The sequence below is a fragment of the Aphelocoma coerulescens genome, chromosome 29 (genome assembly GCF_041296385.1).
Source record: "Aphelocoma coerulescens isolate FSJ_1873_10779 chromosome 29, UR_Acoe_1.0, whole genome shotgun sequence".
In the NCBI taxonomy this organism is placed as follows: Eukaryota; Metazoa; Chordata; class Aves; order Passeriformes; family Corvidae; genus Aphelocoma; species Aphelocoma coerulescens.
In genome coordinates this window covers 3,262,734-3,287,911 of record NC_091042.1, presented here as the reverse complement: position 1 = coordinate 3,287,911, position 25,178 = coordinate 3,262,734, and the positions used below count along the sequence as shown (strand labels likewise).

At 58.3% G+C, this 25,178-nt stretch overlaps 2 protein-coding genes across 6 annotated transcripts in view; both read right to left on the bottom strand.

The window, feature by feature from the left end:
* LOC138099992 (cyclic AMP-dependent transcription factor ATF-7) overlaps positions 1 to 24,017 on the bottom strand; it is a 47,586-nt gene extending 23,569 nt beyond the window's left edge. For all 3 annotated transcript variants that reach the window (XM_068997643.1, XM_068997646.1, XM_068997645.1), the window contains exons 1-2: positions 23,932 to 24,017; positions 11,689 to 11,749 (exon numbers count right to left, since the gene is read on the bottom strand). In XM_068997643.1, the coding sequence (XP_068853744.1) occupies positions 11,689 to 11,736 (48 nt within the window). In that variant the 5' untranslated portion in view covers positions 11,737 to 11,749; positions 23,932 to 24,017. The remainder of the gene's footprint in view (positions 1 to 11,688; positions 11,750 to 23,931) is intronic.
* Positions 24,018 to 24,999: 982 nt separating this feature from the next.
* Positions 25,000 to 25,178, bottom strand: part of ATP5MC2 (ATP synthase membrane subunit c locus 2) — a 1,845-nt gene continuing 1,666 nt past the window's right edge. For all 3 annotated transcript variants that reach the window (XM_068997732.1, XM_068997735.1, XM_068997734.1), the window contains exon 5: positions 25,000 to 25,178. This exon is cut by the window's right edge and continues 63 nt beyond it. In XM_068997732.1, coding sequence (XP_068853833.1) covers positions 25,127 to 25,178 — 52 coding nt within the window. In that variant the 3' untranslated portion in view covers positions 25,000 to 25,126.

Sequence of the window (25,178 nt, the reverse complement as noted above, 5' to 3'; positions counted from 1 at the left end):
CGGCCGCGCTCCGAACCCCCGCCCAGGAACAAAGGCACGGGAGCTCGGCGCTCTCCCGCCGGCTCCGGGCGTAGGGACCGAGGAGAAGGCGCGGGATGAGCGGAATTCCTGCCCTAGGGAAGAGAGCGGCCGGGCCGAGCAGTTCCGCGGCGTTGAAGGAGGAAAATTAGGAATTATCGGGAATTATGCAGCTGCTGGTGGGTTTTCGGGGGACAGTGCTCATGTGGGGAGAGAATCGTGAGCCCCTGGTAGAAAACACCGAGTGAAAAAAGAGAAAAAAATAAAAATAAAATCAAATCCCCCTCCAAGGCTTCAGCTCTTCCTGCTGTCCCCTGCTGCTCATTCAGTGTCACCCTCCTGTCCCGGACACCCGACAGCTCCTGAAGGAATAATCCGGGAGCTTTCCCCAGAGTTTTATCCCCCAGCAAACAAACAAACGGGGGGGATTTAGAGTGCGAGCGAAAGAATGCCAGGAAACTCCGTCCCTGCACAGCCCAGGAACAAGAATGGAAGTGTAAAAATAATTAAATCCGAACCAGAGTCCATGAATTTGCTGCATCTCCGTGCCCCAGGAGGCTGCGGAGGGATTGGAAAACGCCTCTGGAAAGGGGGCACAGCCGGGAGAGGCTTTGGCAGCGGGTGGGACCCTGGGATGAGCTGCTCTGATTCCCTGCTCCCTGCCAGGCCGGCATCCTGGAATTCAGTGGGAATTGGGGGTGAGGGCAGAGCCCTGCAGCCCGCAGAGCACCTGAGCCATGGAAAGGGAAAAGGGCAAAAGGGAAACTGAGGCAGGACGGAGCCAAAGGCTGGATTTGGGATGTCCCTCGTGGATTTGGGATGCCCAGGGCAGTGTGACAGGACAAGGGGCTCGGGTGGTGCTGTGGGAGCTGCCGCGCCAGGCAAAGGGACTCCAGCCGCTCCCTCAGCTCCAGTCCAGCCCCTTCCCGGCCATTCCCCACCCCGTTTCCCCAGGGCTGGTGGAGGGGAGGTTCCATCTCTTGGCTGTCCCCTCGGAAGAGGCCCCACACCACCCCCCCGCACTCACCATTGTCTCAGAGCTCCCCGAAAAACGACCCTAAAACAAATCCTAACACAAAACTCGGCTCCAAGGGGATCCGGCTCTGCCCGTGCGCGCTGGAAGCGCCAGCGTGACTCAGCCTTGACCTTGGAACGCCACCACAATCACACGGAGGATGCCACGGCCCCATTCAGCTTTTTAGGGCCCTGGAATGGTGATTTCCTTCAATTCAGCGCAATATTGGGAATGTGCCCACCCATTCACGGAGCACGAGCCGCCGCTGATGGCTTTATCGCCTGGAAAAGGGGTTTTTGTGGATTTATCTCCCGGGGAAGCTCCAGCAGCAGCAGCAGCTGCCTGGGAAGGGCAGCAGGTCAAATGCAAAGAGAATTCAGGTCACTCAGAGCTTTGGGGTTTGTCCCCTTTAATCGGTGGCATGGAGGGAAAAGCTGCAGGGAAGTGCCGACCCACGGATCCCGGGCATGGCTTAAACACAGCCCAGAAATGGGGAGAGGGAATTCCTGAAGGGTGGGAGATCACCCGGGGAGAGAGACAAATCGGGGGGGCAAACTGAGATTTGTGGGTCCTTGGGAACAACGGGGATATTCTGGAAAGGAGCTGCAGAATCCCAGGGGATTCCCTCTGGGCTGCCCAGGGGAGCTGTGGCTGTCCCATCCCTGGAAGTGTCCCAGGCCAACCTGGGATGGTGGAAAGTGCCCCTGTCCCTGAGCAAGTCCTGTCCTCGCACCCCTGCTCACCCAGCCCTATTTATGGAGCTCCCAGACCTTTTCCCAGAGCTCCATTTCCCACCCTGCAGCAGTTCCCTTCATTTTCCTCGTTTCCAAAGCACCAAAAATTTTCCGGCAGTGCCATCCTCAATCCGTGTATGAAAATTCATTTTCGTGCCTCCCCATGTCTCTCCCTGGAGATTTTGGCCAATCTGCAGCTCCCTTCCCTCCTTCCCTGCCCCTGCTTCCCACATCCAGCCGCATTCCCGGCTCCTGCCTGCACCGAGCCGTCAGCACTGCGGTAATTAAAGCTTTTAAAAAAGGAGAGGAGCAGCAGCAGCAGAAAAAAATCGGCGTTTGCCTCTTTTTGCCTCTTGGAAGAGCCACCTGTTTTATCGGAACGGGGATTTATGGGCACATTAACGCGGAGCTGCTGCTCCCACCCTGATGAGGTTCTCAGTGACCCTCTTCTCCCTGGAGATTTATGATTTCTCCCAGCACACTCCCATGCCCGACTCCATCCTGCAGCTCCTGGATCGCTCTTTCTTCCCCCAAAATCGGTTTGCAGAAGGGACTGAGTTTTCCCAGCCAGTGGGGTCAGGTTTTTGTGGCAGAGGCTGTTTGCTTTTATCCCATTTTTTTCCATGAGGGGACTCACACCGGGAGGTTTGAGCCGACCCTGTGATGGGATCAGACTCGGGGAGCAAACACTGACACGATCCCGACAGAATTCCAAACAAAAGCTGGAGCCTCCCAGCTGCACTTTGCTCCCAAATCCCCCCCTGGCTACCCCAAACCCTTCCCCCTGCAGCCCCCGACAAAACCAAGCGGATAAAATCCTCAAGTGCCCGGAAAACCTTTCCCAGCAGCTTCCCCCACATCCCAGGGCGAGGTGAGGATTCAGTGATGTGGAAACACAAAGCCAAGGTCACCAAAATCACATCCTTAAGGGGTCTGAGCCATTTTTCCCGCCCACGTTTTGGGCTGCAGGTAATAAAATCTCACACGGAGCAAAACGCATTGAAATTCTCCTCCGGAGCTCTGCGAACGTCGCCGTTTGCAGCAAACACCAGCCAAGCCTCGGACAAGGAGACAAGAGAGGCACAGAGGTTCTAACATCAAACCACGGGCAGGAATCGCCTCCCCTGGCCACGGAGCCACGGGCCGGGGCGAATTCCCGTGGGGAATGAGCAGGCTGGCTCAGGAGCAGGGTTAGAAGGGAACTGCGGCAGTGCTGCGGGGCAGGGAGGGCTCACAGCCGAGTCCTGGGCACTGCAGGGCGCTGGGAAGGGCTCATTCCCAAATCCCTGGCACTCCAGGACACCGGGAAGGGCCCACACCGAGTCCCGGGCGCTCCGTGGCACCGGGAACCCCTCCCGCGGTGGCTCTGCCGGTGCCAGGGTGGCAGCAGCAGCAGCAGCAGGGACAGGCGGGAGCCTCACAACAAAAGGGAAGGCAAGGGAAGGGCAGAGCCGGCACGGGATCGGCGGCTCCTTCCACTCAAGCCTGGTCTGGATCGCTTAGAGCCCTCCTTTGGGTGCTTATTCTCACAAATGAGGCGTTTTGGAGACGGAACCGCTCACCCCCGTCCGGAGCCGACGCTGAAGGTGTTTGAGCAGCCAGGGCTGACGCTCTGAATTCCCGACGATTATTCCGGTGACCCTAAACCCCCCCTGGCCACCCCGGCCCCCGCCACGCCCCCGCCTCAAACCGCAGCCACGCACACATTCCCCGTTTATAAATATCCTGGAGGGAAGCGGCCAAAACCCTCTGCCGGTGCCCCAGGGGCGATCCCAGCCCGTCCCCCGCCCGAGGGTTTTGTTCGGCAGCGCTGAGATGTGCCCGCAGCTCGTCGTGCGCTGCCGCAGAGCTCCCCAGCCCAGCCCAGCCCAGCCCTGCTCGCACAATTCTTTATTGTCTGCATCTTTATTCCCAGGGGGAATTTTAGGACTTTAATGTTTTTATTGTTTTAATCTGGCATATAAAAAAGAAACAAAAAAAAAAAAATCACTTGAGCTCGACAGCTGGGCCGAGCGCTCGGAAGCCGCGGTGCTGGAGCAGGTGTTAAACACGCGCTGCTGCTCCGAGATTTAGGGAGGTTTGAGGGGGGCGGGATGAGCCCGAGCCGAGCTCAGCCTCTCCTGCCCCGCGTTTCGCTTTTCTGCCGCTCACCTCGAACGTGCTTCGGCCAAAATTCAACCCGAACCCGGGCGGGGCTGACCCCGCTCGCCGCCTTCGGGACGCGCGGGGTTTGGTCTTTAAGAAAAAGCCCCAAAGGTGCTTTTTTCTCTCTGCTGACCCCTCCATGCCCAGCCCTTTGTGGAGGAGCATCGCCAGCCCGGAGCATCCACCCCGCTGCTCCCGGTGCTTCCATGCCCCCTGTATCGACCCTCAACAGCCCGACCCGAATCCCGACCCGGAGGAAGGTTCTCACATAGAGCAGCGAGAAACTGAGGGGGAAAATGTGAGCCCAGAACGCCCCAAAGTGTAAAAAAATCGCCTGAGTAGGAATCCCGCATCTTTCTCTAGAAATACAGGAATTAAAGGTGGTTTTCCATCCTGCTCCCAACATTTCCGGGCTCCGGGTGCTCAGGACACGCTGTGTCCTATTTGCCCGTGCTCCAGCATTCCCAGTATTCCCAGTATTCCCGCTGCCAGCGCCGGGAAAGCCGCATGGATCCCGCGGCTGCCGCAGAGGGGCGGAGCGGCCTCCGCCAGCCAACAAAGCATCCTTTGGAGAAAAAGGGAGGATTTCAGCTGCCAGAGCCGCGCCGAGCCCCGGCTGGGCTGGGACCGAGCAGGGAAGCGGCTCAGGATTTAAACCCCCGATTATTTGGGTGTTGTAATAAAACCAGGGCACAGGGCGGGGTCCAAAGGGAAACCTTCGAGTCCTTCTCCATCCCACAGAACCCCTCGACACCACCGGGGAAGGGGATAAAATCCCAGACACATTCCCCCACCTCCAGCTTGGGTTTTTTTAATCCTTAAGTGACAGCTTGGCTGGATTTTACACAAGAAGTTTACAGAAAATCCTGCAAATTCAGGCACCTTTTGAGGGCTGGATACATCCTTTTCCTTCCCAGCCTTATCCCTGCTGCGATGCTGATTCTGGGATATCCATGATGCTGATAACGAGGTCTTTGTCAGAGCTGCTGCTCCGAGGAATAAGTGATTTGTTCTTGCAGTAAAATAAAAAGGATTTACAATTGTCTCAGAGCAGCGAGCACGGAGCGAGCGGGGCTTCAAAACCAAACAGCCTTGACTTCAAAATACCGCGTTTAACATCGGGAAATATTGTACTTGCCAGGAAAACACCCAGAGCTCAGAGGAGGGAGGAAAAGCTCCAACCCTGAGGATTTGGCAGCTCTGGTGGCAGCTTTGGTTGCACTTTAAGACCCCTCCCTCCCTCCCTCCCTCCCGTCCTCCCCACTCAGAGCCCCATTTCCATGGGTTTTAGGGGGGATAACACACAGGTTCTGCAGGTCCTGGCAGAAACCAGCCAAGGCCCAGCTCCGAGCTGTGCTCAGGCTCCAGCTTTGGTTCAGAGCAGTTTTCTGCTCCCCCTCCCTGAGCCCACGAGCACCAGAAGTGCCCGAGCCTGGCTCAGCTCCTGGCAGTACAATTTGCATTTCTGGGACAGAGCTCCAGGTGAGGGCTGGGCCCAGCTCACTCTGCTCACAGCAGAGACTCTGTGGGTGTCAAAGTCCCTTAAAGCCGAACAAGGAGCCACCCCCTGTGAGGGCACATCCAAGCTCCTTCTGGGGGGATTTTTGCAGCCCTGATCATGTTCCCAAAATAAAAGAGAAACCCTCTCTCCTCATTCCCTGCTGCTGCGGAAAGTGGAGACCATCCCATTAACTGGGAACAGCGAGGCTCAGCAGAAAAATACAAACCCCAAATAAATCAGAAATTTAAATAATTCGAAACCTGGCGGGGTCTGAGGAGCTCCAAACCCGGCTCGAGGGGCACAAGGATGAATAGTAAACCCTGAGTAAAGCCCTGAGTAACGGCCACGAATGCAGGGTTGGGATGCTCCCCTGGGATGCTCTCCTGCAGCCAGGGCAGGGAATGCTCCTCCTGCTGCCCTCGGGAAGTGCCCAGGAGCACCCCACCCACACAGACCCACGCTCACATCCCTGGCTGCTCCTCTGGAGCCCCGTGCTGGCTCCCGGCCCCTCTCCTCAGATTATTTACGGCTGCCGAGTCTGCACGTCCCCCTGGCAGAGCAGAGGGCTCAAGAGCCCAGCAGCCCTGCAAAGGGCCCGGCGCCTTCCCGCGATCCTGAGCCACCCTGAGGGCAGAGCCAGCCTGAGGGCAGTGACACTCTGAGGCCAGGGCCACCCTGCCTGCCTGGAGGCCAGCAGGGGGTCAGGATGGAGCCGCCCATCCTCGGGAAGGGAGCAGGGAGAAGCCCAGCGAGGGCTCTGCAGCAGAAAAGCCTTTCCTGCAAGGACACTGCGGCGCGGAGCTTCCCGGCTCATCCCAGCTCATCCCGGCTCGTTCCCGGCTCATCCCGGTTTCCCAAGAGCCCTGAAGGCTGGGGCAGTGCTGGGAACACCAGGGCAGCGATCCCACGGCTCCTCATCGCCGCTGGGTCAGCCCGGGGGGACCAGACCCCTTTCCCTGCACGGAACGGGCACTGAAATCCGGGTCTGGTGCCTTCCAGAGCCGCAGGATCCGCGGGAAGCCAGCGGCTCCTCCGGCACCCGGGCTCGTGGTCGGAATTTGGAAAGCTGTCCGGCCCCGTCTCCGCGTGACAGACGAGGGTCTGTGGCCCACACGTGCTCCCACTGCAGAGCAGCGCCAGCGTTCCAAGAACTGCCAAGGAACCCCAGCCAGAGGAATGATAAAGATTTTAACTTACAGGAAATGCTGCTATTAAATAATATTTAAGTCTTAATTATATTTTAAACCAGCCATTTTAGAAAAAAAGAAGTTCTATTATGGTGCTTTTGTAGTTAAAGGTCTGTCAACATTTCCATTTTAAACCTTCATTTCTAGGGAGTTTATAATTTGGCCATAAAAATTCATTCTAGGCTGGAACTTGGCAAACAGGGGCTCAGCCTAGGAGCAATATTTTTTATTATCCAATTTGGTTTAAATTGGTTTGGCCGTTTTTAAGTTATAGGAGTGTAAAAAATAAACGTTTACTGGTTTCAGATGCCTTCTCAAGCTTATTATTATTCAAAATTAGCCTTCCCCCTCCCCACCTCCAAAAATACCTTGGGCGAGAGGTGGGAGAGATCATTGGGCTCTGCTGACAGTCCAGGAGTTACGGCTCAAATTAATTCCCTCCTTTTCCTGCCAACAACTGAAGAGTTCCTAGAGCCAGCCCCGCTCCCGTGTGGAGCCATTCCGGCCCTGCAAGGCCAGGAGCTTCGTGCAGCATCTGCCACTCGGTGCAGGTCCTGCAGCTGCCTGGGCCTTGGGCTGCCATCAATAATTAACTCCGAAACCTGCATTCCTGGGAAATCACGGGAGACCTGGACACGAGATGGTCCTTGGCAGGGTTTTCCAACAGCTCCCAATAAAAAGCTGCAGCTGGGAAGGAGCCGGGGGTGGGCAGCAAGGAATTCCTGAGCACAGAGCTCCAGGTTTTCCCTGGGTTTCAACAACGGAGCGGGAGGTTTATGGATCAGCCTCCAGACCCACCTGGGTGCTGTAGGGACGCGGCTGCGACGTGTCCCCGCATGCCAAGCGCGGCCGAGGGGGAGCTGTGGCCCAGCACAGAAAAAAGGAGGATTTTATCGCTGCTCCACCGTTAAATTCCACCGTTTTTGTGTTAACATTGGGCTGGTGCAGGGAGGGGCAGCAGCGCGGCTCGGGAGGGACTTTGGGGCTTGTGGGGGGAGGTTTGGCACTGCCTGGGGCACCTGCCAGGGCTGCAGGTGGGATGGGCCCTGGGCTTGGGGCCCTGGGGACACGGAGCACCCTGCCCTGGGCTTGGGGACACGGAGCACCCAGCCCGTGGTGGCGTGGTGCCCAGGTCACCTGGGGGTCCTGGACCCACCGTGGTGCCCAGGTCACCTGGGGGTCCTGGAGCCAAGAGCACCGTGGTGTCCAGATCACCTGGGGGTCCCAGAGCCAAGAGCACCGTGGTGTCCTCCCTTGTGGGTGCTCTGATCTGCTCCCAGGGCCAGGATCGTCCCTGGCACTGGGGGAACTGGGCCCTTGCTGGCAGTGGGACGAAGCTGGACCAGGTACAGGCACAGCTCAGGGGCCACAGCTGGGAACCCCAAACTGGAAATCCCAGGCTGGAAATCCCGGAGCAGCCAAGGCCATGGGGACACGGTGCTGCCCCACAGCTGGAGTGGTGACAGGGTGAACTCCCCGCTGCTTGGGAAGGGGAAAGGCCATGTTTCAACCCCTCTCCATGCCCTACACAGGGAATAATCCATATTGGTTTGGATTATACAAGTCCCAAACCCCAGCTCAGCCAATGGCAGGGGCGTTTGGGGCCTCATCCATTACTGGGCAATGGAGATTTAAGGGATAATGGTCGTGGCAGCAGCGTACACACAGCAATAAACTGCTTCTGAGGTTGGTTAAATGCCAAGTGATGCTGAGGCCTGGACGCCATAAACATTATTTCTATTATATGACAAGATAAGAGGATACAATAAACCTGCGAGAAGGGGAAAAAAAAAAATCATTTTCTGGCCCGGTGCAAAGTTCTGGGCTCGGCGTTTCCTGGATGCTGCTCAAGGCATCACCTCCGTGCGAGGGTCCGGGGGGATGAACTGGTAAATGAAGGGGCTTTAAACAGCAAACGATTGTCTGAGGAAATGGCCTGGATAACTGGAGCTCTGGAATTAGGGCCGGAGGGATGATTTGTGTGCCTTGTAAAAGGGAAATGCTGTGCAGGGAGGGAGGGGAGGGCTGGGCAAGTGGTGCTCCCTGTTAAATATACCCAATATTCCCGTCCTGCTGTTACTTTGGGCAGCAGGAGCGGCCACGCAGTTTCATCAGTGAGGATATTCCTCCACAAGGGTGCTTTGGAGAGCCTGGAGCATCCCAAAGCCTTCAGGGCTGGTGTCTGCTGGGTCCCCGAGAGGGTTTGAGGCCATTTTCCAAGGGAGGAGATGGAGCCAGTGGAGAAACTTCCCTGTGGCTCCTGAGGCAGCAGCTGGAGCCCTCCCGGCTCCAGAGCTGTGCTCTGGGTGCCCTAATGAGCCAGCCAAAGGTTTAATTCCCTAATTAATGAGATGGGGCTGTCCCAGTGCCCAAACCTCGGGAACACTCTCAGCCCTCCCTGCTCCTCAGCACTGGGAGCGGCCGCAGTCCGGAGGGTGATGAGCAGCACACACCAGCCCGGATCGATTTCAGCACATGGATCCAAGGGAATCCTCGCTCCAGGCATCCCTCTGTGCCTTCCCAGGGCATTCCAGCTCCAGGGCCTGCTCCAGCTCCCTCCTGCCCTTCCAGGGGCAGGGACAGCTCCACTCCCTCTGCTCAGAGGGCTGCAAAAGGGGAACTTCGCCACCTGTCCTTGCGGGGAAGGCGCCGGACACGCGACCTTGGGCGCGGAGCCTTTTTCCACGGCACGTTCCGAGTCAGCTGCGCCAGCCCGGCCCGGCTGCTGGGAAGTGATAGCTGGGAGAATCCCAAAATAACCCCCCCTGCAGCCCTGGCAACCCCAAACATGTTTACAGCCCGCTGCACCCCCAGCCATGCGGGGCTCACGCACACAGATCTGCTCGGCTATTCTGGGTGCCCTCTCCCCCTCCTCGCTGCCCTCGGCAGCTTTTCCTGCATGGAAACAGGGAAAAAAAGGGAGGAAAAAGGGTTTAAGGCCTCAGAGATGGGGCTGGTGTCAGATACAGAGGGAAGGAAGCAGCTGCTGCAGCAAAGGATTAAATGGGAAGCAAAATAATTTGATTTTACACTTTACACTAAAGGGGGAATCGGCGCTGGTTTCACAGAGTTCTGTTGGGTTCTGCCAGTCCCTCTCCTCCTCCCATCCCAGTGAGCGTCGGAGGAGGCTGATCCCAAATTCCAGGGAGCAAAAAAGGGACTGAGCACCTTGTCCTGCTGTCCCCACCCAGGGGCCTGTCCCAGTTTCTCAGGTGGCACCAAAACCCCTCAAAAACAGGGAACACCCAGGAAGCTCAGCTCAGCCAGGATCAGCTTAGGATGGGGTCTAAGGGGTGAGCTGGGCTTGGCAAGGCTCTGAAACCTTCGGGGTGGGGCTCAGGTGCAGCACAGGGGACAAAGCCCCACAGGAGGACACTGGGACTTTCAGTGGGAGCTCTGTGGGTTCTTAAGGGATGACCTGATCCAGGAAACACCTGGAATTCCGTGGGGAACATCCTCTGCCCTACAAACAAACAGAAACTCCATCCCCAGCCTGGAAATCAGGCCCCACTTTTCCCCCAACCAGCAAATCCCATTAACCACCCTCAGAACCACCTCAGCCAGGGCTGCGGCGGATTCTCCACCCCTGGAAGAGTTTCCCATCGAGCCGGGCTGGATCCTCCCGTCCCATCCCTGCTCTGTCCTGAAGGACGTTCCGGGAAAAGCGTCTGTGAGGTCAGGCTGGATCCCCATGAATCATTCCGCTCAGAATTACCAGGATTCCAGCATTTCCATATTAACATGAAGAATTGTCGGAATTACCCATAAGCAGCAGGCTGGAACAGCCAGAGGAGGAAGCAGCCACCTTTAGATGTCATTTGTGGGAGATTGTGGGAGATTAAATTTAAATACATTGTTGTTTGCCTTAATTGCTTGTTTGAAGCCGGTTTTAGGGCCGTGTGATTGAAGGGCTCACACCATTAAGTGCTCAAACACAGCTAATACATTTTATAAATGGCCTGCACAATTTCACAGGCAAAGAAGTTTCAGATAAAGAGCAGCCTCCAAAAAAAAGGAAAAAAAAAAAAAAGGCAAAAGGAGGAAGTTCACCTGCAAGAGGGGAGGGAAGGATCTGGGTGAAGCTCCTGCCAGAACGACCAGAAAGCTGGGAAACCCTAAATATGTGGTTTTGAAGTCCTCAGGAGTTCCCAGATGAGGGTTCTGACTCATTTTTGTGCTGTGAAAAGAAACAGCAGCACGGATCCCTCACAGGATGCTCCCTGGGGATGCAGAATTCTCTTTAATTTCAGTTAAAGCCCCACAGGAGGCACAGAGGAATTAAACAAACTGAAGAACTGGACACACACAGGGGCCTTGGGATTGATTATCGTTCCCAAAACAATCCCAGTTTTGCAGCCAGGAAAGCAGGGTGAGCACATTACTCAACACCTGACTCAGAGCCACAATTTCCCCCCAAAAAAGGCATTTTGAGGTCCCAGTGCTTCAGAACAGGGATTTCGGAACAGCCCCAAATCCTGCTGGGCTCTGCACGGAGCTGCACTTCCAGGGCAGCCCCAGCTTCCAGCAGATCCCATTCAATCAGCAGGAATTCCCTGATGCCCCAGTTCCTCCCAGTACCAAGGGCCAGAGAGCCCCTGAGCTCAGCTTTGGGACGGCACCGTTTTCCCTGGAAATGAGAGGAAAACAGGATGGGGAGGAGTGACCGGAGGAGGATGAGCCTCCTTCACCTCCCTCATCCAGAGAACTCTGCAGCGGCTCCAGGGAGGAGAAAGTCACAATGGGTACGGAAAAAGCCCCATCCCAAAATAGCATTTTGGGGACCATTTACTGCAGCCCATCACCTGTCACATTCCCAGCTGCTCCAGAGGAGCAGCTCTGGAGCCTCCTCGCCCTGGAGGGGTTTGGATCCATCCTCTGGGAGCGGAATTAGCGGAGCAGGCCCGGGGCAGGTCGACTCACAACAATCAGCCCCCAAATCATGCAGGGTTTGCTGAGAGCTGAGAGCTCACAACCAGGATTTACACCCTGCAGATCCCGGGATCTGACTGCCTCCCGGGACCCCACAGAACGGCGCCTTGGAGCGCTCTGGCTCCGGGACAGAACGGCCCAAATCCCGCGGGATCGTACCTGTCCGCAGCCCGGGGCGCCGCACACGAAGGGCCTGTCGTCACCCATCCTTCACAGCAGCCTGGAGGGCAGAGAAGGGGAGAGAAATTGTTAAGCGAGCCCAAAAATCCCCACCAGCACCAGCAGGAGCTGCCCCTCTGCTGGGATGTCGTTTATCAGCCCTGGGATAGGAATTATTCCAGCCTGGGTTTAGGATTTGGAGGGACTGGGCGGGGGGGGTTTACAGCTGGAAAGGAACCTGGAAAAGTGTGGGAGCTTCCCTGGGCTCCCAGCACGGCCCAGAGGGTCACAGGAGCTTCTGCAGCTCGGTGTCACCTCCTGCAAGGTGGGGATAACGCTCAGCCCCTGAGGAGGAGCGGCAGCAAACCCCCCCAGCACGGCCTGATCCGCCCTGCCGGGGTATTGACAGGATCAGGGAACATCCTGGGATCCACAAGGATCATCGGCCCCAGCCCCTGGACAAGGCCGAGGATCCCCCGAGCACAAACAAATCAGCAGCGACAGTGGCAATCCGCAGGAAAACAAAGTGCGAGCGAGCCGCCGTCAAATAAATCCACGGCCTCTCTCTGCACCGGTTATATTTTCAATGGGAGAGAACTAAAATTTGTCATTTAATTAATTAAGGGATTATAGGAGTGGTGCTCCGTTTTACAAGGCAATAATCGGGCTCCCCAGTGGGTAAACTACAAGGCTGATGGCAGGGGCAGTTTATCACGGATTACAGCCAAGGATAACAAAACACTCACTCCTATTATGCTACAAGTGAAGCCGTTCTTATTAATAAAAAATAAGAGTAAATAAAGCAAACCCTCCCTCTCCAATCTCGAATTCAAGAAATAACAGCTCCCTCCACCCACTGATACTTTTACAGCAGGATTTTAAGAAGCTGTAATAAAGCAAATGCTCCCTGGTCGGGGGGTTGCTGTGGGAACACACTCAGGGCTGCTCCATGGGGCTTCCAGCACCTCCTGCTCCCAGCTAGGAGATGCTGGGAGATGCTGGAATGCCAGGAAGGGACCCGGAGCTTGGGGGGGAGAAGGGCTCTGCACTGGCAGCCCCGAGGGTGGGGAGGGAGGGCTGGTATTTTTAGGAGCTGTGTGAGAAAGAGCTCCAAGAATGCGGCTGGGGGAGCGGCAGGAGCTGCCCCTCCTGCTGCCAGGGAAAAGGGATCAATGAGCTGCTTAGAATGAGAAAAATTGGTTATTTTCCTACTGCAGGAGGTGAATTCCCTCCCCTCAGCCCCAGCAGCGAGACCCAAAGGGTGATGAGAGAGGAGCTGTGATCCCACAGGAACAGAAGCAGAGATGTCCCCAGCGCTGGGTTGGGTCTGGGTTTGTGTCTGGATTTAGGGAGCCAAACCCCGGGGCCCGTGCAAACAGGAATGGGGATAAACGTCCCTGTCACCAGCAGGAATGGGGACAAACGTCCCTGTCACCAGTGGAAGGGGCTGGCAGCCAAACCCCTGCCTGGCCAGGGGTAACAAAAGCACCCAAACATCAGGAACGGCCCCAGAAAAGCCCCAGAAGTGACACAGGGCACAGACCTGTCCTCACCACCAGCACGAGAACTCCGCGCTCTCCCTGCCTCGTATTTACACTTTTGCCAAAGCCCTCTGAGGAATTCAAGCAGCAGGAAAACCACCCTGCAAGCCGTGGCACCTCAGCTGCCTCCCAGACAGGACAAAAACCAGAACCGGGACAAAACACAGGGCAAAAAGCTCGGTTTCCTTGAGCTGGAGCTCCAGGAGGATCCTCTCATCCCTTGAAGCGAGGTTTGGCTGCTGGCTGGCTGCAGAGTACGAGTGGTGCGTCCACACGGGCGCTCAGATTTATGTCACATTTAGCCAGGATAAATTGCGTCCATAAATTCCGCCCTTAAGAAGAGGCCGGGTGAGGAGCTGATTGGATGCCGGGAGCACGTTCCCGGCCCTCTTCCGGCAGCCCTGGGACGATATTTCACTGTTTTGATGGGTTTTAGTGCATTGGACACGGCCGGGGAAGGAGGAAATGCACAGACAGATTGGTCACATGGCCCTGACAGGGCTGGGGGAGCTGAGGGGAATTTTCACCCAAAGCAGGCCTGGATGGGGATTCTTCCCTCTCCTGACCCACACAGATCACCTGGAGCCGGCTGGAAATGACCCAGAGCGTGTCCCAGCCCCCTCAGAGCCCCTCTCCTGCAGCCCCTTCCCCAGAGCAGGAGCTGTGTGTCTGCTGTGGTTTCAGACGCCCAAGGGACCTTCTGATCCCCTCCGCATCTCCTTCCCACCTTCAGCTGCAGCAGCTCTAACTCCTCCCCACAGCAGCAGCTTCTCTGAAATCAAAATCTGAGTTTTACCCACCTAAAAGGGCCCTTGGGGCAGGAGCTGGAGCCGGGGAGAGGCTGCCCAGGATCCAAGGAAAACCAGAACCTTCCCTCCCCCTCCGAGCCCTTCCCCTGCTGCCCACCAGAGCCTCTGTTTACCCTGAGCTGCTCTTCCCCACCTCAATAACCCAAATTCCCACTCCTTCCCAAGCTGGATCCTGCCAGCCCAGCTGCCGCTGTCCCCACGGCCCGAGTGGTGCCCAGCCGTGTTAACGAAGCCGCCAGGAGAAGCCGAGCCCGTGGTCCTGGGCCAGACATTCCATGGGGGAACCTGGGAGTCCCCGGCAAGGAATGAGCCCCGTGCCAACGCTCCACAGAGCAGCCTTCCCGAACGGGCTGTCCCAGGACACCCCGCTGGCACCTCCTGGAAGCCAGCTGAAAAAACTGCCCTTGGAAACAGTCTGGGAAGAAGGGGCAGGAGAAGCAGGATGACGTTCCCAAAGCCCCTTTGGCACTTCTGGAGCTGTTCCTCCAAGATGCTCCACACATCCCCGAACTGAGCCTTGCAGAGGTGGAGTTGTGCGTGGTGACAGCCTGGTGACACGGGAAGGGTCACACTCAGACCCTGGGCTGGCCTCAGCTGTGTCACCACAGCCACTGCCACACCTTCACCACAACCACCCCAGCCCCGGCCCGCCCTCACACGTTTTGGCATCGGGTTTTGTGTTGCTGAAGCTCCCATGGACCTGTTCCAGCTGGATTAGAGAAGGACCTGAGGGTGGAAGCGTCTCAAGCCGGGATTTGGGAATCTGAGTCTCTTCCAATGTGCCAAAGTCAGGAGCAACTGGGCCCTCGTCCCCTGGGGGCTCCCAGGCTCCTGTGTCCAGCTGCCTGCTGCAAACCCCTTGGGTTTCTACATCACCTCAAATCCCCATGAAAAACAACAAAAAAAAAAAACAACTGAAAAATCACCTTCTCCTTAAAACCTCAGCGTGAAGCTGGAAGAAACTCCTGGTCCTTAACTCTGCTGAATGCTGGGGATAGAGCTGGGGTGAAAAATGCTCTAAAAATAAGGCTCTATTGTTGTCCTGGCATGTGACTCGCTGCTGCAGGAATGCTGGTGCCCAACTCTTGCATCTGGGCCTTGCAGGACGGGCAGGAATGCTCCGGATCCCAAAAAACACTCGGGGGGATGCAGACACTGTTCTGGGTTGGGTTTGCCAGCACTGATCCCTCTCCAGCAGGGATCCCTCTCCAGCCCTCTCTCCTCCACCAGCACCACCACATTTCTGGGTTATACCCGTAAATCATGAGGATAAACTTTACATTAATGTGACCACAAAATTAAAGCTGAGGGCTGCACCAACCCTGAACCAAAACCAGCAGAGCTGCGAGAGCCACCTCCTAAAAATAGGCTCAGACTGAGGAGGCACAAAAGCACGCTGCTGACAGAGTCCCTGGGCTGAGATCTGGGCAGCGGCGAGCGGGGAATGAGCTGCAAAATGAGTCAGGAGGAAGGAAATCGCTGGAGAGAGGGACACCAAGGGACAGGCTGTGCCCAGGAAAGGGGCAGAGAGGGGCAGGAGGGGAGGCAGCGACCACCGAGCCTCTGGGCAGGAGCTCCTGGAACTGTTCAGGTGCCAGGCAAGGCTCTCGTGGCTCCCTCACCCCTCAGACCTGCAGCTTCCAAAGCCTGGATGGAGCAAAAGGGACAACTGGAGACACTTCAGCATCGGTTTGACAACGGTGCCGAGTGTCCTGGTCCCACGGCAGCAAATGGGGGAAAGGCAGACACAGAACCGGGTAAACAACTGCTGGTGCTGGAATTGGTGCCGCCCAGCATCCCAAAAAGGGCCCTACAGGGACTCCGGGGTGAGGGAGGCACCCGGGATGGGACGGGTTAGTGCCACGGCCCCGAATGCCGGCAGGACACGCACGGCGTGGATCACCACAGCTTCACCCTGAAAGGAACAGCCCAGACACAAACCCTGCGGCCCTCAGGCCTGCAGCAACAAGCCCAAGCAAAGGTGCAGCTGGAGGTGAGGTGCCTGTGCCAAGAGGCAGCACCAAAACCCTGCCAGGCCACTAAACAGGGCAGAGAGTCCTTGGGGAGGATCCAGGGAGGGCTGGGGCTCTGTAGGAAAACTGCAGCACCTGGCTGACAGCGGGAGCAAAGGCAGAAATGGGGTTTTATCCACAGATTCCCCCCAAAAAAGCAAGCAGCCTTCATCCCAGCCCGGGTTCCACCGCACCTCCGGCACGTGGAGCTTGTTCTCTCCTCCTCCACGGAACCATCGCTGCTTTCCTCACCCAGTTCAATGCAAAAGGTAAAACCAAGGCAGGAGTTAAAGTCTTGATGAGCCTGAGCTCCCTGGGATTAATTCCCAGAGCCTAACGAGAGGCCAGGCCATCCCAGTTCCATCTGGGGAACTCTGCTGAGCCCCGGGAGCCGCGCCAGGAGCAGCTCCACAAACCCCAGCCCAGCACAAACAAACCCATTCAAACACAAATGGTGCTCGAGGCACCGGCCCAGCCCCAGGACGGGCAGGGGGAGAGCAGAGAAAGCCACAATAAACGAGATTATTATGGATGGCTGCAGATCGGGGCTGGAGAACCCTCTGGCTTCCAGGAGAACACACAAACCCTGGCAGGCTCTGCAGGAGAGAGGGGCCGGTGGCAATCCCAACCCAGAACTGCTCCTGGGCAAGCAGGAGGGGAGGGGAGGCAGCCCTGGCTGCCATTTCCAGCCCGGGAGGAGGAAGCACGAGGCGCTGCCCCCAGGCTCTCCAAAATAGTCCGAGATTTCCCACTGAAAATGCGAGGAAGGAAGCAGAGTGCTTTGAGGCCGGGCCAGGAAAGGCTCCTTGTTGTTTTTGAGTGCAGCCGTGGCCAGCTCTGAACTCCCTGAGCTTCGGGATGAATGTCCAGCACGCTCTGGACGGGTTGGGGTCAGCAGGGTCACCCGGAGAACGCGTGGGGAGAGCCCTGTCCTCGGCAGGGCTCGGAATCCCCTCCCTGTGCCAGCCCGGGAGCACCGAGGTCCATCCTCAAGTGAGGGAAAAACAAACAGGTCAAGCTCTTCCTTAAAAAAGCCAGGAGGAAAGCAGGAATGGGGGTCGAACCTGCTTTGTAGAGCCCGTTTGGCACCTCACTCCCACTGCTGCCGCAGCTCAGAGTGAATCTGGAGCCTGCAGCCACCGGGCCCGTCCTGCCCCTCTGGTGCCCAGAGCTCTCCCTGCCTCTCCCAGCTGGGATCCACCCATGGAAATTGCGAAAGACTTTCAGTTTTGCAGGGAGAGGCCCCCCCAAGGTGGCTCTGAGGCCTAAACTCGGACTTTCAAGTTATTTTGGGGTGTGAGGGAAGGAGGGAGAGTGTTTGCTTTGTAACCAAAAGCTGTAAGAGCTTAAAATTGTCGTGTGGGAAAAGAGGCCGAGAGCCCGGGCTACAAAACTTGCTCTGGAGGCACAACACCCTCACGCTTCGTGGGCTTGATACAGCAAAGCAAACCCAACTGTGTAAACTGGAATATTGGCAGGGAATTCGCTGGAAACGAATCCCCCCCAGCCACAGAGTATTTAACGAGTCGTTTACAGCGAAACCTCAGCCAAGTCCAAGCATTTCTGTCGGGGCTGGACCTTTCTGGGTGTTCAAGCTCGGAGAGGATACCCAAAAAGCCAGGACAGCATCGCCTCAGGGGTGCTGGACATGCAAAACCCTCACTGCTTGCTTGGAAGTGCCTTAAACCAGCACTGGAGTGGCACAGCTCCTGCCAGAACCTCTCGTGTCTGGCCCTAAAGTGACTCCACAAAGTGACTCCCAAAGCTCCTCCTCGGCTCCCCCAGGCGCAAATGGGCTGCAGAGTAATTCCACGGGCTGTGGGAAAAGGGTCAAACCTCCTGGGAAGGGACAGAGGAGGCCCCAGAGCAGCCCTGGGACAGGGGGGCACTGCCAGAGTGCTGTCGAACGCAAAGCAAACCCCAGCCAGGGGACTCGCACGGCCCCAGCAGCCCCTTCGTTAGGGGAGCTCCAGCTCGGGCTGTGCCGGAGATCTACGGCAGCACGGGGAAATAATTCAGCTTTAAGGAAGGAAGGAAAAGCCTCTGAGAGCCACTGCTCCTCACCCAGCCCGGGTAATTATGAGACAGCCACGGCGAGCCTGGGAGAGGGCAGTATTTTACCTCGGAAATGCCTGAGTGACCCAGAAACTGGAGTCCCATTTCCTGAAATTATTTCGCCACTTCAGAGCCCTTGTTTCAATGAAAGCTGCTGCAAACGAGGCATAAGAGCCCTGAGCTGAGCTGGAACATATCTTCCCTGCAAACGTGTGGGGATGGTTTGAAGGGAAGAGCAAAGCCAGGGCTGCCCGGAGTGAGGAGCGGGAGAGCCTCGATGGAAACGAGCACCTACAGATAAAAACCCTGCCCAGGAATTGAAATAACAGAGCCAGGGCAGGACAGGGAGGGACAGGGACCCCACACTGCTCTCCCCATGAAATAAAATATTCCATCCCACCTGTTATTATTCCATCCCGCCCAGGCACTTTCCTTTATTCAGCTTTCAGAGGCTCCCGTGCTTTTGCTGTTTGATGCACGAGCCCTAAAACTCAGAGGGGAGCGAGAAATGTTCCAAGCAGAAGGATTTCCAGAGAAATCCCAGGTGCTGCAGCGAGTTGTTCAAGTGGAGCTGTGTTTTAGGGCAGAGCACAGCCGTGATTTCCTAGGCAGGACTTCACATAACTCAGGTGAAGCTTTATGGGATGAAGGATGAGCATCCTAAAGGGGCTCCTGCAGGGTTTGGGAACAGGGAGGTGCTCAAAAAAAATGGGAAAACAAAGCAAAGTGGGCTGGGAAGGTGAGAGGCATCTCCAGGGAGGGTGAGCATCCCTTGGGGATTCCTCACCACCCCCACCAGACAAGGTCCTGCTCATTAAACCACTGCCACACTTGGGATCTTCCCGACAAAAACCCCATTTGGTCCTGTCTGAGCCCAGATCTGGACACTCCAGGTAGGAGACTGGGAGCTCTGCCATGGAAAAACTCCAAAACCCAATGGAATTTGTGGATAAATTTCCCCAGCTCTGCTCCCACACTTTCCATCTGCCCCCATGCTCTGCTGCAGCTCTGCCCTCACATTTTTAGGAGCCAAATTAATTAATTAATGAATCAACCCCAGGAATCCTGGCACCCAGCTGTCGCCTCGGTGACAATCTGCCTCTGCTCCTCACCCAGCTCTGTTCTACCAACACCAGGGCAAAAAAAGGGAATATCCCTACAGCTGGAAGAGCGGGATGGGCTCCCGAGCCTGACTGCAGATCCCACCACAACAGGGGAGAACAAAACGTCACATGAATTATATCACAGAAATTCACCCTCACTCCCCAAACTTTTCGGGCTCTCCAGCACCAACCGGACCTCCAGAAGCAATCGGCTCTCGGTAATTACCACCATTAATTGCTACCAGCGATTAAAGCCCCGCTGCTGCCTCGCACCAAGGCGAGGGCTTGGGCAGCCACCCAAAGCCACGCCGGGCTCCGGGGCCCCTCTGGACGCGGCTGCAGGGGCTCGGGCAGCGCGGGGGCACAGACACACCCAGCACCGGGGCAGGGGCACGGCCGAGGGCCCCCGTGCCAAGGGCAGCTCTCGGAGCGGGACTGCTGTTCCAAGCAGAGCCAGGGAGCTGCCAGGCAGGGCTGGGAACGCTCTCCAGCGGCACAGGGCTGGGCAGGGCTCTGCTGGCAGGGCCACCCCGAGCCCCCCAAGGGGCGGCCTCGGAATCCTGGAATGCTTTGGCTTGGGAAGGACCTCGCAGACCCCGCTCCTTCCCAGCTGCGCTCGCTCCTCAACTCCAGGCACCACTGAAAGAGCTCAAATGTCGGTTTTTTGGGAGAAGGGGAGGAAAAAGTCAGAGGACTCGGCACTTTAAAGGTTTTAGGCCACAAAGGGAGCTCAGAGAAACCCTGGGCAGGGGCACAAGAGCTTTGTTTGCCCCCCCCGGGGTGGAACAGCCATCAGCACTCCAGGCTCCCCAGGCCCAGCTCCCTCCTGGGCCATTCCCAATCCTTGAAGCCAAGCTTGGAGGGAAGGGGGATGAGCCAAAAACCCCACACTTTAAGCCTGGGCTTAGCCCAGGTGAAGCCCCCTGTGCTGGGGCAGGCCCCAAATTCCCGGGGCTCCAAACCCAACAAGGTTTGGGAGCTTCCCAAACCCACAGCAGGGCTGACTCTGCTCCAGGTGAGGGGAAAGAGGCTCCTGGAAAAGGAGGAAATGGAACCTCAGAGCAAGGAATTGAGCCAAGCTCCCGTGAGCCAAGACTAACTGCAGCCAAAGACGCCGTAAATCCCGGCTCTGGGGAGGGGGAAAACCTGCGAGCGAGCACCCAGCTCTGTGGGCACCTCCAGGGCTGGGCACTGGGAACGCTGCAGCTCTCACAGCTCACCTGGGCACAGGCACAGCTGGGCCAGGCTCAAACTCCAGACAGAACCTGGGTTAGGCCAGAACTTTTTGGGTCTGGGCCAAGCAGATTTGAAGAAGTGGAGACTGTGAAGGACTGAGAGAACCAGGAGATCCACTGAGGATTCCAAGCAGGAATCCAGACAAAAGCTGGGAATGCTGTGCTGGGAGGGCTGACTGAATCCATTTTTAGTCTCTCCAAGCAGCTTCTCCCACACTCCAAGCCCAAGGAGAAACCACCTCTGGCTCCCCACGGCAGCCCAGGCCACTGGGTGAACCCACCCTTCTCGCCCACGATCCTAAAATCCCTGAGAGCCCAAACTGTGAATTCCAAGATCACTTGGAATGCGGAGAAAATAATTGATGAATTCCAGGAAGCAACAGGTCCCCGCTGCTGAAGGCCTCTCACCAAAAGGTTCTTTTCTGGCAGCATTTCCTCCCTGACTGCAGCACAGCTCGGTGCTGAACGAGGGGGGGGAGAGCAGTTTGGGAAATCTGGCCTCAATTCTCAGTGCCAGGAAGGGGAATAGAAAAAAAAAAAGGAGGAAAAAAAAAGAAGGGAAAAAAAAAGAAAAAGAAGGCCCCAAGAAAGTCCGAAGGATAAATAAATCCAAGCAGAGGCGCAGCAGCATCACGTGGGATGCAGCAGAAAACGAGTCCAAAGCCAAATCCAAGCCAGAATCCTTCCCCAGCACACACAAACCACCCCGTGGGCACGAAGCCTGTTCCAGGGAGCCCTTCCAAGCTCGGCTCCAGCACGGAGCAGCTCCCAATGCCCCGGCTGCCTCGTCCCTGGGATGCTGAGAGCAGCTCCCAGGAGGAGGGAAGGAGGATTCCCTTCCTCAGGATGGACACTAAAGGTCATCTGGATGCCACCCCAAAGCCCTGGCTGTCCCCCACCCCCGCTGGCGCTTCCTCTCTCCAACTTCCCCACTTTCCAAAGCGAGGGGATTCCCATCCCAAACCCCCGTTATCCATCCTCTGGCCCAGCTCTGAGCGATTTTGGAAGAAATGGGAATAAAGACGCGAGTGAGAAGCTGGAATTGGTTTTAAGCCACGTCCTTTTACTTTGCCATGTCGCTCCCAGCTGTGCCACGGATCCCACGGCACCTCCTGAACTGCCCCGGGCAGGAAGGGCTCCTGCGCCTGCCCAGGTGGGCTCAGCACCTCCGCGTGCCCCTGACACCTGCAGCTCACCCCAACGAACCCAGAGCACCCCAGGGACCTGCCGGGAATCACTGGAGAAGACCGGGAAATAAGGAACCCCAAGAAAGCAGAAATAAAGCAGAAATTCACGTCAGAAAGGAGCCCTGGGCAGAGCAGGGCCGAGTCAGAGCGAAAGAGGAATTTCAGGAGGGAGGTTTGACACATTCCCGAAGTTTGTGTGAAGCCCTTTCCTCCTCCTGGTCCGAGCAGAGGGAAGGAATTCCCGATCCCCAGGGCTCTGCTGCCGGCAGATTGGGAGAGATTCAGGAAAACACGGATAACAGCTGGAGAGGGGCTGATTTCCTGGGAAAAGATGGAAATAACTGCACGTGGAGCAGTCAGGAGGGTGGACACAACCCCTGGGGAAGTGTCCAGTGTCCCACAGCTCAGGATCACCCAGGGCTGGCACCCAAACCCAGGAATTTTTCCATAGGAAAAGGCTGGTTTCAGCTTCTCAAAGCAGACAGGCCAAGGGGAGACTGACTCCCAACTCAAATCCCAACCAATTTATAGGACCAGGATTAAAACCCTTTTCTGAGAGGTTTTCCAGCCCACAGAGGAACCAGAGCAGGGCTCACCCTTCTCCTGCCACAGGAGCTGAATGTGGCACTGCCTTCAAGGAAAAGAGGATGTTAACCCTGCCCCTGCTCTCCAAACGGGAATCTGGCTGCTCAGCCCACCTCCCACAGACTTCTCCCCCGCGTTTACACACTGCAGCTATTCTTGGTCTCTGCTGAGAAAACCCCAACGCAACAAAAACCCCCCAACCAAGCTGGAATTGCTGCTGGATTCCTCTCCAGACCTGCTTTAGGGACAATTATTTGTGCAGCATTTTGCCAAGAGCTGGAGAACCCCTCTGGATCATCCCCAGAGGAATAAAGTCCCAGCAGGCAGAATAAACTGGGAAGTTCACTGCAGTCGGTGCCACTTTCACATTAACAAACTGGAACGCTGCCCTTAGAGGGACCTGGGCAGGGAAAGAGGAGGCACCTCCACAGGGATGACAGTGGAATGAGGGGAGAGTGACAGGGAAAGGGGCAGGAAGAACCAAACGGGGAGAACCGAGCGTGAACAAGGAGTTTGTGTGGTCACACCTGAGCCAGACAATCCCTGCCCTCAGCAGGGCTGGGGGGCTCCTGGCAGCAGGAACAGCTCCCAGCCGGATCCCACTGTGCCAGGAGAGGTGAGCAGGTGCAGGTTCAGAGTCAGAGCCCTCAGTTCCTGGCGGGAATTAACCCCTGACTTCAGAACAAACTCCTTAAACGCACCAGTTCCTGAGGTGTGCACCTTCCTGCTGCTCCCTTCACGCAGCGCCAGGAGAGTCACCGACCCCCAGCTCCCCAAACGCTCCCCCCGGGCACCCACAGCCCCTCCGGACCCCCCAGCAGAGCCACGAGCACAGACCCCTCCCCATCCCAGAGCACGGAGTCCAACTAATGGGGTTCCTCAGCACCTCAGGGGTTCCGCACAGGACCCCCCCCAAGGCTCCTCCAACCTCTGAGGTCTCACATCTGCCACCCCACATCTCTTCAGGGCCCCCCATGCCCTGCACACTGAAGGGTCTTCCCCATCCACGGCCTCCAAAGACACCCCCCACCCCCAAATTCCCTCTCGTCTTCCAAAGCCTCCCCCCCAGGCCCCTCAGGACTCCTCCTGCCGCTCCAGGGCTTACCCCCAGAATCCTTCTCCCTTTAACTCCCCCCCCCATTTGCAAACCCCCACGGTCACTGCCCCCCTTATTTGCACCCCCCAGCCTTAACCTCCCTCCAGACCCCCCCAATCCCGCTGACTGCCCCCGAAATTCCGGGGTTCTCCCGCCCAGTGCCCTCAGCCCTGACCCCCTCCAGCCCCCCGTGCACCCCAGCCCCCCATTCCGGGCTTCCCCCCAGAGGCTCTCAGCCCCGATCCCCCTCCAGCCCCCCGTGCACCCCCAGCCCCCCATTCCGGGGCTCCCCCCCGGGGCCCCCCGGCACCGCCCGGGCCCCTCGCTGCTCCTGGGCCCCGCCCCCAGGGGCGGGGCTTGGCCTCATAGCGGCGCCCCCTCGCCCACCATTGGCCACCGCGCCCGCCGCTCAGGGGCTGCGCGCGACGCGATTGGCCGGGACGCGCTGTCACTCAGCGCGAAGGCGGGGCGGGCGGAGCCGCTGCCTCACGAAAACTCGGGGAGAGTTGTGGGGGGAGGGGCCGACCGGGGCTCCCACCGCCCCCGGAGCTCCCCGGGGCTCCCCCGCCGCGGAAGCGCTCGGGGAGGCTCCGCTCCCGCCGTCCCGGTGCCGCCGTTACCTGAGGGAGCCGGGCCGGGGCCTCGCGCTGGCGCCGCTCACGCTGGGGCTCCCGCCGCCCCCCCCGCCCCGCGCGCGAGGCTCTCGCGAGACCCGCGGAGCGGTAACGGCGCGGCGGCCAATGGGACGCTCCAGGGGCGAGGCCCCGGCGCTGAAGGGGCGCGGCCGCCACGCCCGCGGGGCGTGGCCAAACAAAGGCCCCGCCCAGGAGGCCCCGCGCGCTGCGGGGGCACCGCGACCCCGGGACACCGGGACCCCCGGGACACCGCGACCCCCGGGACACCCCGCATCCCCCGGGGCACCGGGACCCCCGGGACACCCCGCATCCCCCGGGACACCGGGACCCCCGGGACACCGGGACCCCCGGGACACCGCGACCCCCGGGGCACCGGGACCCCCGGGGCACCCCGCATCCCCTGGGACACCCCGCGACCCCCGGGGCACCAGGACCCCCGGGACACCCCGCATCCCCCGGGGCACCGGGACCCCCGGGACACCGCATCCCCCGGGGCACCCCGCATCCCCCGGGACACCGCGACCCCCGGGACACCCCGCATCCCCCGGGGCACCGCGACCCCCGGGACACCGCGACCCCCGGGGCACGGCCAGGACACGGCCCTCGGGACACCCCGGACACTGTGGCACTCCGGACACAGCCGGTCCTGGTCCCCTGGCACACCCCAAACCCGGACATGGCTGGAGCTGTCCCCCCCCAGCACGTGGGACACCCCAAAGGCCGCTCCTGGCCCTGGACAGCCCGGCAGCCCCTCCAGGCTGAGGTGTCCCGGCAGGGATGGATGGATGGATGGATGGATGGATGGATGGATGGATGGATGGATGGATGGATGGATGGATGGATGGAGGTGACAGCCAGGATGGCAGCCACAGGTGCTCCCGGGGATCAGTGATTTCCCCGTCCCTTTGGGGACACGGCTGAGCTCCGGGTGGCAGCCAGGCTCAGCCCAGAGGGGACACCGCCACCTCCCCGGGGTGACCCTGTGGGGACAAATCCAGCTGCAGACAGGTGACACTGGACAGGGCCACCAAGGAGACACGAGGAGCTCAGAGCTGTCACCAAACCGTCTTTATTCCCTGCCCGGCTGCGGTGGGGCCAAGGCTCCCCCCGGCATTCCTGGCCAGGCACGGGGCCACCGTCCCTGGCCACGGCTCCGTCGCTGTCACCGCCAGCCGCTCTGTCACATGGCGAAGAGGATGAGGAAGGCCACCATGAGGCAGAAGAGCCCCATG